At 47.3% G+C, this 11,959-nt stretch overlaps 1 protein-coding gene across 1 annotated transcript; it reads left to right on the top strand.

The window, feature by feature from the left end:
* Positions 1–2,461: 2,461 nt before the first annotated feature.
* On the top strand, positions 2,462–10,591 carry LOC103772889 (solute carrier family 22 member 4-like; the record flags this gene model as incomplete). Its single annotated transcript, XM_008940233.1, has 6 exons — positions 2,462–2,588; positions 4,513–4,613; positions 5,554–5,768; positions 6,668–6,850; positions 8,982–9,117; positions 10,516–10,591. Coding segments are annotated over 6 exons (838 nt in total), but the record flags the coding sequence as incomplete, so codon positions are not given.
* Between the last annotated feature and the right edge of the window lie 1,368 nt (positions 10,592–11,959).

The raw sequence follows: 11,959 nt of genomic DNA, 5'->3' as shown, positions 1-11,959 counted from the left end.
CCATTCTCTGATTCTACCTACCTGCAGAACTCTGCTGCTGCTGGCCTTGTGCTTGAAGTCACTTTTTCAGCTTTCCAGAGCAGCTTGGAAATTCTGAATGTGACTCGTAGCTCTGGACACTGTTAACCACCTCTGGGTTTATCCCTGTAGTACCTGGAGCTGAGGGACTTGTTCTAACTTTGCTTCCTTCCTTTTCTCTTTAAGCCATTTTTTAATGCAGATTCACCTACTGGTGGGCACTGAAACCTTGGAGAAAGGCTGAGGCTGTTCAGGCAGCAGCTGGCAGTTTACTGCACTGGGTGGCATTGAGCAGTTTGTTGCACTAGATGCCACTGAGCAGAGGCATTTGCCAGCAGAGCTTGCTGGACCAGCTCTCTCCCAGGGGCTCTGCATGCCAGGAGCTGTGTGTCCTCCCAGGCTTTGCTTTGGCTGCTGGAGCAGGGCTTTGATTTGTGAGCTCCTTCAGCCCCTAGTAACTCCACCTGGCTAAGCACAAGGTTTGCTCTTCCTTAATGCTCTCCTCTCTTCTAGGAATTGAATCTCTTCTGTGGTTCTATTCTATGAGTCTCAGCCATCCCATTGTCTTCTTGGTAGCTGAGTCCATGTTTTCTTTCATTTTCCCCTGGCACTCACCCACCAGCTCTTGCCCATGGTTGCTTTGCCCTGTGGGTCTGAAAAAACAATTTAGGAAAACACTCTGCTCTTCCCAGCTGAGCAGAAGCATTGAAGAAGGGCAGAAATTCTTGTCCTGCTGCTGCCTTGGTCATGTCTTGTTTTCTGAAGAGATAGGTGTTTAGAAAATAGCAAGGTATCACTCACAGTCTTAAAAGAAGGATCATTTCCAACAAGAAGAGTTCCTTCTGTTCATATTACTCTTATCTGGGGAACTCTTGTGTTATCTTGAAAGAGTTATACCTATAAGTAAGTAATTAATGTCTTTATAACAGTGATTTAGACCCATTCTTCCATAGTCTAAAAGACCTCCTGCAGCACTTCCCAGTCTTGTCACAAGTCTCTGCTGATGGTTTTGTTTATTGTTTGTTTGGGGTTTTTTTAAACTCACTCTTCCAACTTTAAAATGGTTTTCAGCTCCACCTCTGCTGTCACCTGATTTTAAAGATACTCCACTTCATTTTAAGGGTCAGTTTGCTTATTTAATTTGAAATGTTTCAAACAACACAGCAGCATTTCCCTCTGCACCAAGCAGCTGCTCTCTGGGGAGGTTTGGTTTTGGGTGGAAGCCTCTCAGATGTCTGCTGTAGGACAGGCACTATGAGGCATGTGTAACTCATCCCCAAAGCAGAACTTCAGAGTTCTGCTTTCAAGTGTATGTGGTGAGAGTTTCTATGCTTTTTAAGGGCATACATCATAAAGCCAAAAATTTCCACGGGTGGCACTTCCACTTGGGGCTAATGTGGGGGTAGATGGGGACCAAGTTGCACTGGCAAAGCTCTGCTGGGGCAGGCTGGTATTAGCTGGCATTTGGGCATCTGCACCCACTGCTCCCGTGGGTGATGTGACTTGCACATCCCTCTGCTCCATGCCACAGTTGCTCTTCTGTTCATTCCTCTTCCAAATTCTCCAGAAGGTTCCCAGCATTGTTGCTGCAGTTGTGTGTTCCTCAGCTTGTCACAGAAGAGCAGTGGGGACAGCTCACCTCACAGAAAGTCACATTAGTGGTTGGACTGGCTGATATAAATCATCTGATGCTTGAAACTGTTGGTGTGGCTTTGGGTCAGTCCTTTAGGGAGGTCATCAGAAAAGGAGAATCTGACCTGCTTTGTTCCAAGGAGAGGAGAGAATGCTGCTGGCTAAAGGGAACAAGGGAGCATCTGTTAAGAACAAAGGGTCTAGTTAAGGAAAGGTGAAATTTTCTGGCCTTGATGGATTAGAAAATGAAGTTTTCTGGCCTTGATGGATGAGAAAATGTCCCCAACTCCTCAAGAGGACACTGCCACTGTCCTCTGCCTGGGAGAGCCTGCCTCAGAGCTGTGGGAAAATTGTGAGGTTGGTATAGAAGGTTCCTGTGACACGGTGCCTTTAAATACACCCTGGGCATATTTAAAGCACGTCCACGTTGTGTGCAATAGCCTAGGAATATTTTTGCTCAGTACTAGTTCATCTGCCCCCATCGTTGCTGTCTGCCTGCTGGACATCTGTTGGTTTGTTTTAATGGTGGACATGACATCCATTAGTCCTCAAAAAACAATCCCCCAGCACAAGTGCCCAAGCGTGCCTCTACTTCAGCCCAAGAATAAACACATCCCACACATCTGAATTCTCCCACTGATCCCAGTGGGACAGTTCCATGAATGACATTGCCCACGTGCTCCTGTGCTGACTCTTCTGCTGCAAGCAGTCTAGGGGATGAGAGCACAGCTCCTAAAAGCCATGCATGTGTTTTTAATAACGTTTTGCTTTTGTGAAAACGTTGAGTCATTTATTCTGAACCTTACTGCAGGATCATTCCTGAATCCCCTCGGTGGCTGATCTCCCAGGGAAGATATAAGGAGGCAGAAGTTATTATCCGAAAGGCTGCAAAAATAAATGGTGTTCCAGCCCCAGATGTGCTTTTTGACATCGGAGAGGTATGTTTTATATGTCCTGGTACTTCACCTGGCTGGCAGTCTCCCCCCTTTGGCCAGGTGACTTGTTGGGGGATGCCAGCAGGGAAGGGGTTTGCACCAGCAGCTCTTGGTGGCTGGTGTGAGGTAAGTGCCAGGTTAACAACTTTAAAGAGAGAAGCCCGGGGTGGGGGGTTATTTCTTTGGTTTTCACAGTGAAATTCTCTTCCTCAGCAGTGGTTGGTTGTGGTTTTCAGAGCAAGGGTGACCCAGATTGCTTCACCCTCTGGGCGCCGAGGAGCAGCGTTGGCGCGGCGTTGGCGACATGCGGTTTAACGGCTGCCCTTCTGGGGGGGGGCTGTGCAGGGCACCCCCCATCTGCACCCACGTGTGCCAGGGCTGTGTGGACCCCCGAGGGACAACGCAGGCTGCACAAACCAGCCAAGGCACCCCAGTGCTGCAGGGGCACCTGAAAGCCATGGTGGAAGCAGGGGTGGTGAAGAACACCAAGCTCTTCTTCAGGCGTGTTTTTTAATGCGTTTCCTACTCCTTGGTTAAAAGGATTCAGCCTAGCCCCACCCCAGCACCCCAGCAAGCCGTGGTGGGACGGCTGGTTCTTGTGCTCAGCTCCCCCTCTAGTGGCCCTGATCTTGTCTGCTGAAGAGGCAGAGACGTTTTTCTTGCACAAAGAAGCCAGCAACGCTTCCAGCCTTGCTCAGCAGTGACCGTGTGGCCGTGTGTCGGACCTTCCTCTGCTGCTTTACTCTGGCACCTCTGTTTTAGGCTTCCTGGTAGAGCAGAAAGCAAAAGCACCACGTGCTCCTTTGCAGTATCTGCAGGAGAGAGCTGCTGTGTGGGCAGGATCCATCCCTTGAATGTCATGGTTACATTTTTGGCTGAGCTGCTGAAGATTTCTTCTCCAAGTGGATGAATTGAAGTGCGTGTTTCAGCTACGGGAAGCTCGTCCTACAGAACCCATGGATAAAGCACTTTCCTTACTTCACAGCCAGTGTTCAGATGTTTTTCACACTGGACAAGACCTTTCCAGGCTCCAGCACATGAGTTTGCTTTTCATCACTTGTGCCTGTTTTTGAGATCAAGCAGCAGCTCAGTCGTCCTCTCCTTCGTGGGCATCTTCTCTGCCAGAGTCCGTCCACGAAAGCCTGAGGATGATGTTTGCACATTGAGCCCTCTGATGGAAGAATTTCTGAGATGTTGCTACAAAGGCATTCCTCAGAGACCCCTCGTCTTCCTAGGAGAGGAAATGTCCTGCGTGGCCCCATGGGGAGGACCAGGGTGGGTTGCTCTTGGGGTGATGCCTGGCCACGAGCACTGGCTTTGCCCTGGTGAGAGCTGCCCGTGCAGGGAGAAGGGCACCCTAATGCCACCCAGAAGATTCCTTCTTCAAGCCTCAAACTGGACCCTCCATCTCTGATCCGGGGTGGTGGGTGCTCCTGTGATGAGCTCTGGCAGCCTTCCCCCTCCCCAGCAGGGTGCCAGCAGGCAGCAAAACTGGGGGATTTTCTGCCTTTATTTTACATTCTTTGTGAAGGCTGAACAGAAGAGAGCTGCGTGGACAGAGCACAGAAAAACACCTCTGGTAATGAGGTTCCTCCTGGAAGCACCACGTTAGATCCTTAAGGAAATGCTAATGCATCTTTCTTGACAGCCAAGACGCCTCTTCAATGAGTCAGCATCACACAGTGGTCTCAGTGCTACCTTTTTTTCACCAAAAAAAACCCCTGGAAACTGCCAGGAGTCCAGCTGGGTGCAGAGAGAAGCTCCACCCAAGGACTGCCCTCCCTGGTGCAGAAGTGGCCTTTGGGCTGAGCGGTTACCCCTGATAGAGTCGTAACTTCCTAACTGCCCAAACTTGTGGGTGTGCAGAGGTTGTTTTGCTCTTAGGTGTGTGGGAATTTTTTTGGTTTTGTTTTCCTTTTTCCTTCAGATGGAGGATTGGAAGCCTCAGCAGCAGCAGAAGGCTATCCTTCTGGACCTATTTCGAACCCGAAACATTGCAACTATTACTATTATGTCATTACTTTTGTGGTAAGGAAATGTGTATTCCTAAAGTCCCCAGGCAATAGAGCAGTTTGTGATTTGAGGGCACGTGCCACAGGTTTAGATAATAAGTCTCAGCCTCGGAGCCCATCCTTGCATTGATAGACACGAGTATGGAGCCAGTAGCCTCGACTCTGATGTAAAATAGTTAGGAAACTATATGTAACAACTCCTGTATTTTAAATTCTGTTGCTTTTTTTGTTTTGTTTTGTCCTAAAGAAGCTCTCTGTAATCTCTGTTTGAAGAGAAATGTCCTTCCTGAAGCAGAGGCAGCAACTCAGTAACATAACAAGAAGCAGACCCGTGGCCAGCGTTTTTGTTCTGTTTCTGTCCACTGCCCATCTCAGTGAGATCCTGGGCAGCCACGAGGAATGAGGACCCAATAATACCATAGAGACAAACCAGGACCCTTTTCTGTCCATATTTCCCCCAGCAGAAAGGAACTGGCTATAGCCCACTTGGCGTGCCATAGTGAGGCACTCTTGAGATGTGACACGTGAACATCCAGCTCTCTCGTGAAGATTAAATAAGATGTAACGGAACTGCTGAGGGTGGGAGAAACTGTCACTGGAGTTGGCTACCAGTAGGAATTTAGCTGGCGTGGGAAGTTTTCAGGAGTTGTTGTGCCATTAATGAGTCCATTGCAGTGAAAAGCCTTTGTGAATGTCTTCCACAAAGCCTTTGGCTTGGCGTAGGAAGGACAGAGAAGTCAGAGGTCTCTTCAAGCCGCTGTGGATACGGTCACTGTGAAGGGCTGACAGAATTAGAAAGATGGGGTTGCCACTGAGATTTGTTTATTTTTTTTGAAGCCACAATGCCTGTGGCCACGCTTTGAGACATTCTCTTTCTGTAACAACATCTGAGGCAACACTGGAGGCGTTCAGAGACCGGTGTTTCTGGAATAATTGGGGTTTATGGCTTTTCTCAGGTTTTTCACGTCCGTTGGTTACTTCGGCCTGTCCCTCAGCACTCCAAACTGGCATGGCAATGCTTATTTCAACTGTTTCCTCTCAGCTGTCATTGAAGTTCCAGCTTATGTGATTGCCTGGCTTCTCCTCCGCTACCTCCCTCGGCGCTACTCCTTATCTGGCACCTTCTTTTTAGGGGGAGGTGTCGTCCTCTTCATTCAGCTGGTTCCTGCAGGTACAAGATTCAAAGTCTATCCAACGTTAGAAATATTTTTCTGGGACTGTCTAATGGTTTTCTAAAATGACTAGAAAAGGAGACTCAAGTTTAGAATTTGAGGTCAGGTTTATGCTGAACGCTTGGAGCTGTGGGTTTTTTTTTTTCTCCCCAATGTTCATGCCTATGCTGAGTCATGTGCAGCTCCCATTTATTGTGTCAAATTACTGAGCTTTTTATAGTGCAGGGGAACCAGCTCGTAAAAGGAGAGCCAAAAGTGAACTGTTATTTACCTGGTTGTGCCTAGAGGCTAAAAAAAGCCTCAAGTCGTCCAGATTTCACTGTGTAAATCTCCACAGGATACTGCAAAAAAACGGGTGGATTTAAGCTTGTGCTTTGCTGTGTAATCCAGAGGGGTTTTCCATTTCAAGAATGCTGTTTTACTGGGAGAGAACCAACATGGGAAAAGTTGAGAATAACTGGAGCACCTACATTATGTGAGGCCCCATCCCTGGGGGTCTTTAAGGCCAGGCTGGAGGAGGCTCTGGGCAGCCTGATCTAGTGGGAGGTGTCCCTGCTCATGGCAGAGGGGTTGGAACTGGGGGATCCTTGTGGTCCCTTCCAACCCTGACTGATTCTGATCTGTTTTAGCAGAGGACTTAGTAGTGTTGGACTTGATGATCTTAAAGGTCTCTTCTAACCTAAAGGATTCTATGATTCTATGTTCAGTGGGAAGTTTGGAGCCAGGATGGGGCTGAGACATTGGATAATTAAAAACCAAACCAAAACACACACAACTTCCAGAAAAAAACCCAAAAAAACCTGATGATACAGTCAGCATGTCAAAGAAATACAAGTAATCAGCACAGAGGGCTGTTTATTCACCTTGATTTTTGTTGGTGTTATTTTTTCTCCTCCAGATTTTAACGTCCTGTCTGTTGTCCTGGTGATGCTTGGAAAGTTTGGCATCACGGCGGCGTTTTCCATGCTGTACGTCTACAACGTGGAGCTGTACCCCACCCTGGTGAGGAACATGGCAGTCGGTGCCACCTCCACGGCCTCCAGGCTGGGCAGCATCATCGCTCCTTACTTCGTTTACCTGGGTGAGAGACCTTGTGTCCCTTGCCTTGCCTGCCCAGAGAAGTTCTGGGAGCTTCTGCGGCGCAGGGTCGGCCTGAAGCTCCTGCCTTTGGTGTCTTTCAAGTCCCTTCTCTCATCACTCTAGAAATGATGGGGAGTTCCTTGGGTGTTGGAGAAGAATTGGCCATATTTTTCCTTTAGTGAAGCTATGGACTGTTGATACAGCCTCAGAGTGGGTCCCAGCCAGCCAGCACAGTGGTGGTGTTTATAAACCATGCAAGCAAGAGTTGTTGGGATGATAATTGGTCATATCTTGGCTGTGGTGATACCCCTGGGTTAGTTTCCCAGGAAAGCATGAGAAATGATCTTGTGAGTAAAGGCATCTAGCAGTAGGAAACTCATTGCATGGTGCTCCTCAAGCACATCCCAAGATGGGTCTGTCTGGAGCAATGAACCAGGGGGAAACCCAAACATCCCCTGAGTCCTTGCTCTCTAAAGCAATATGTGAAAACCACAGAGACCAGGCAGCACAGGAGTGTTTCACTGAGACCTTCATGAAGTGATATTTTAATTTATTTTTTCTTTTTTAGTTACTAAACCAGGCACTTCAGTGTTCATTTTTGCTTTTTCTTATTGCTCATGCCTTGTTCTGTGGCAGAATTACTGATTTCTTCACAGGCTTTTGGTTGACACCCATTGCCATCACATGCTGAATGCTGCACAACTATTAATTCATAAATCTTTATTCTTATTTTTTTCAGTACATGGAAATGATTCTTATGTTGCAGAGAGGAAAGGGTGACAGAGATCAGGGGATTAAGGGAGGAAGTCTGTGTGAATGCTGGCTGCTCAGCTCGGGGTGCTCACTTTCCTATTTCTTTCCCATGATTTATTTCCTTCTGCCATCCCTGGACCCATCTCAGCTCTCCCCTGCACCTAATGAGTTTTGCTTCCTTGGAAACAAAACCAGGGTGACTTTGCCAACTGGCAGAACGTTGCTGGTGTGGCACCAAGGGGTTAACACTGGTTCCCTGTGCCAGGGAAGGGGAGAGGACTCTGTAGCTCATCTGTGCTGTCTCACCTCTACATTCCCACCTGACTGTAACACACTGTACCAAAAATGATGAAAATACATTGTCTTTATTTTGTTCCAGTCATCAGAATAGTATTACTAAACTTTAGGAGGTTTTAGGAGAAAGTTTCAGCTGCTGATACTTGCTCCAGCTAAATTAGGACTTCACAGTTCATCCAGCTCATGAACAGAGAAGAGATCAAATCACAAACGTTGGCTCTGTGTGAAATACTCACAGCTCTTCACTTTAATCCGAGTTTATTTCATATATTATAAAGCCTACTGCTCTGTCCCAGCTAGAAAATAAAGCTGTCAAGTCCAGTTTGGTCCTTTCTCTACCTTAAACACTTTAACTCCTAGCTAATCCCTTTACTAAAGACCTTTTTCCTTGCTGGGCTGTTGTGACCTGAAGCTCTCGCATCTCACCCCAGCACTTGTGCTCTGGCTTCAGGCTGCTGGCAGGGGCTGCTGCCTTCTAGTCCAAAATAATATTCTGAGTAGACCAAGGTCACAGCTTCTTGCCTGCCACGGGAGGCCTGATCCTTCCTCCCTTTGCAGTAAGGAATTTAAGGATTCCCCTGTTGGTGGCTTGTTAATCTGAAACTGGTCTCTTCAGCTGCCCTCACTCTCCTCCCTGCTTGTGCACAACCCAGCTGATGAGCACTGGGTTGCTTATGAGCACTTTTATTCCCTCATATTGAATTATTTAATGGAGGATTTGGTTCCTGTTGACAGTGTAGGGCTGCAAGCTCCAGCAGAGCTGTTACCTTACAAAGATGCTGGTTATCCTGGTTGAAAATGTAGGAAAAAAAACCCCTTTTACCTGCTCCACAGATGTGGGGGACAGCATGAAACTGATGGCAGGTGGTGACCAAACTAGAGCATGTGTTGTCGTTTTAAAAGTGAAAAATCCCTTTGTCTGCTGGCAGGTGACAGATATAAACCAGTTTTGGGGATCACCTTTGAGATTTCTAAAGATTTCAGCTGCTTATTCCGAATTAATGCAATGGGATATAAATCCCACCCCTGGGGTTGCTGACTGGGGGCATTAAGCAGTGTGGTCGTGTCCTGTGTCCTGCCAGGTGCCTACGACAGGTTCCTGCCATATATCCTGATGGGAAGCCTGACTGTGCTGATTGGGATCCTGACCCTGTTCCTCCCGGAGAGCTACGGCAGCCCCCTGCCCGAGGCCTTTGAGCAGATGCTGAAGGTGAAGTGGTAAGGTGCCCATCACTCACCCCGTGCTCCACAACAACTCAAGACCTCTTTCTACATAGTCCCTTTACCAAACAAAACGTGTTTCATCAGACCTGCAAAGCATCAAAGCTTTCCAAGTGCCCCTTTAGATGGTTTTTGAGGTGGTTCATTTGACAGACGTTGGCATTATGAAGTTTCTGCAGAATCTCTGAACCCGAGAGCTGATCATAGAGTCATAGAATCCTTTAGGTTGGAAGGGACCTTTAAGATCATAGAATCATAGAATCATTCAGGTTGGAAGGGACCTCCAAGATCATCAAGTCCAACCATTGAGCCATTAGGGCTCTAAAGTCCTCTGCTAAAACAGATCAGAATCTGTCAGGGTTGGAAGGGACCACAAGGATCCCCCAGTTCCAACATGGGCTTGAAGGTCAGCCTTGCTTTGCAAGCACCCACTTCCACATCACCTTGGGGCTCTTGATTCCCATCTCCCAACACCTTCCACCCTTTTATAGCATTTGTCTTCCATAATCCCTCATTTAAACCATTTAGGAGGATGATTTATGTTACAAAATGCTTTACTCCTTCTGTGCAAGCTCATTAGGAACTCCTCCAAATTAAAGGTGGGATTTCAATATCCTAGCCTCCTTCATTTGAGAGGCCAGAGGGATGCCTGGGAAGCTTTTCTCCTGGTTGATTTGGTTTAGCTGTAAGCAGTAAGAGTTCTCTTGCCCCACCACCATTGCTGTTCAGGGGACCCTGAGCAAACATCTCCACTCAAATCCATGCAACGTAGGTTCTGGTGGTGCTGCAGTGGAGATGGGCAGTGCTGGGGAGTTACTGGTGTGGGAGGAAAAGTCTTGGGAGTGGCAGAGGGCAACTGAATTAGCCAAAGTGCAGCTTCACAGCTCCTGTTCAGCTTAGTGGGAATTTGTATGGGAACAGGCTTTACCCTTCTAAGCAGTAATAGCTTAATAAAGCTGGAATTGCCTGCATCTCATTCCTGGTCCCTGGAAGGAGCTGCTGTTGTGCTTCCAGGACAAGAATTCTCAGGCCAGAGAATCACAGGCCTTTTATCACAACCAGGGACTTCTCCTGTGTCTACCTTATGCCTTTTTGGCTTTATGGCTGGTGAGCTGTAGCCAGAAACCCTGGAGTCAAACCAGATTCCCTTTGCAGGTTTCTTGCATGAACAGGCTGAAGTAACTGAATTCCACTCACTGGGTGATGCTGAAGTCCCAGGTGCTGTTTGCTGCACTCCCTCTGCCCCGTGGAAAGGCAGACTTTACAGAGCAATCCATTTTTTCTAATGTTTAGATGAGTGAAGTGGTATTTTAGCAGTGCTCATTAGGAGGGAGAAGTGTCTGATGACATGCTGTAAAGTGTTCTCTAGCTTCTCAGGCTTTTCCTTGCTTTCAGTTTCAGAAACGGGCAACAAACCACTGGCATTAGGAATTCAAAGGAGAGTCCTAAAACTCTGGTAACCCCTTTGTGAAGAAGGATGCACACTCTGAGGGGCTGAAAGAAGAACAAGGTCTTCTCAAAATGCATTTTCTGCCAGAAGAAACCCAACAAAACCCACCACTCGATGCTCCTGCACCATAGTTGTTATCCCCTGTGCTGCTGTACCCCAATTCATAGCTGACTGAAGAGATGCTGTCTACTCCTCTAGGGCTCTTAGTCTGTAATTCAGTGTCCTGATACCTGTCAGCAGGCACAGACCCTGTTGAGAAATGGGGACCTGCCTGGGCTGGACATGATTGATGTGAGGAGTAAGCTAGAAATGAGCCTGAGGAATAATACAAGGACTCCAGTCAGGGTGTCAACAAAAGCTGCTTAAAAAAAGAAAGGAAAAAAAGATAGCAAATCTAACACTGGTGGTTTTTTCTCACTGTGTGTGTTGACTGGAGGAAGGGGAGCTGGGTGTCTGTCTTTGAACATCTCAGCACACACCCCTAAAGGAATGAGCCCAGCCTCCTCTGGAATCTGACCAAGTGGGATCAGAGTTCAGATGTGGACCTCACTGGAAGGATGTGGGTTTTAAACAAGACATCAGAGTATCTTCTGATGCTGCTTGCTCTTCCCAGGACCTGGGATCCACTTGTCCCTGTAAAAGCTGTCACTTTTTCAGAGCCTGAGCCCGCTGAAATCCTTGGGCTTGGTGAATATTCAGTGTCTCTGGGGAGGGGGAAGCCCTGAGCACAGACAGGATTAGAGCTTGCTGACCTTCTGAGGGGCCCTGCCCACTCTGCAAAGAACCTCAGTGATCCTCCCCAAACGTGCTTTCAGGTTTGTCATGGCAGTTTTTTAGCTATTTGGGTGGTTTTGTTGTTTGGGGTTTGGTTTTTTTTTTTCCAAAGCATTTAATTTCTCCTTTGAATATATCCTGTGTTGTTCTGTACCCTCAGAGAAAGCCCATTGTGGTTCCAAAAGCCTCTGCAAAACCTTTGCACCATTGACTGATGCAAAGGGGGTTTGATGCTCGCCAAAAGCTGATGTTCTGTACTGGGGATGTTCACCTGCAGCTGTTAGAAAGGCCAAAAAAAAGGCTAATTTGGGATTGCAGGCTTTTTCAAACCACCACCAAAAAGCCACCAAAGCCAGTGTTTTGGTTTTCAAATCCTACAGGTTAGGGATGTGGTTTTTTTTTAAGAGGCCAGCAAAGCTGATTGGATGGAAACTCAAAGGTAGAGCTTAGAGTTGTGCTACTACTGTTTTATGAACACTACAGAGTTTGACAAAGAATATACCTTTTATTTTTATATTTATTGGCTGTGCATGCACATCTTGGCCACATAAAGTCTCTCAGAGCTGGTAAACTGGTTTTTATCCTCTATAAATCATGATTAGCCATGATTCACCT

The sequence above is a fragment of the Merops nubicus genome, unplaced genomic scaffold (genome assembly GCF_000691845.1).
Source record: "Merops nubicus isolate BGI_N331 unplaced genomic scaffold, ASM69184v1 scaffold40905, whole genome shotgun sequence".
NCBI lineage: Eukaryota > Metazoa > Chordata > Aves > Coraciiformes > Meropidae > Merops > Merops nubicus.
This window is presented reverse-complemented; position numbering and strand designations above follow the sequence as displayed.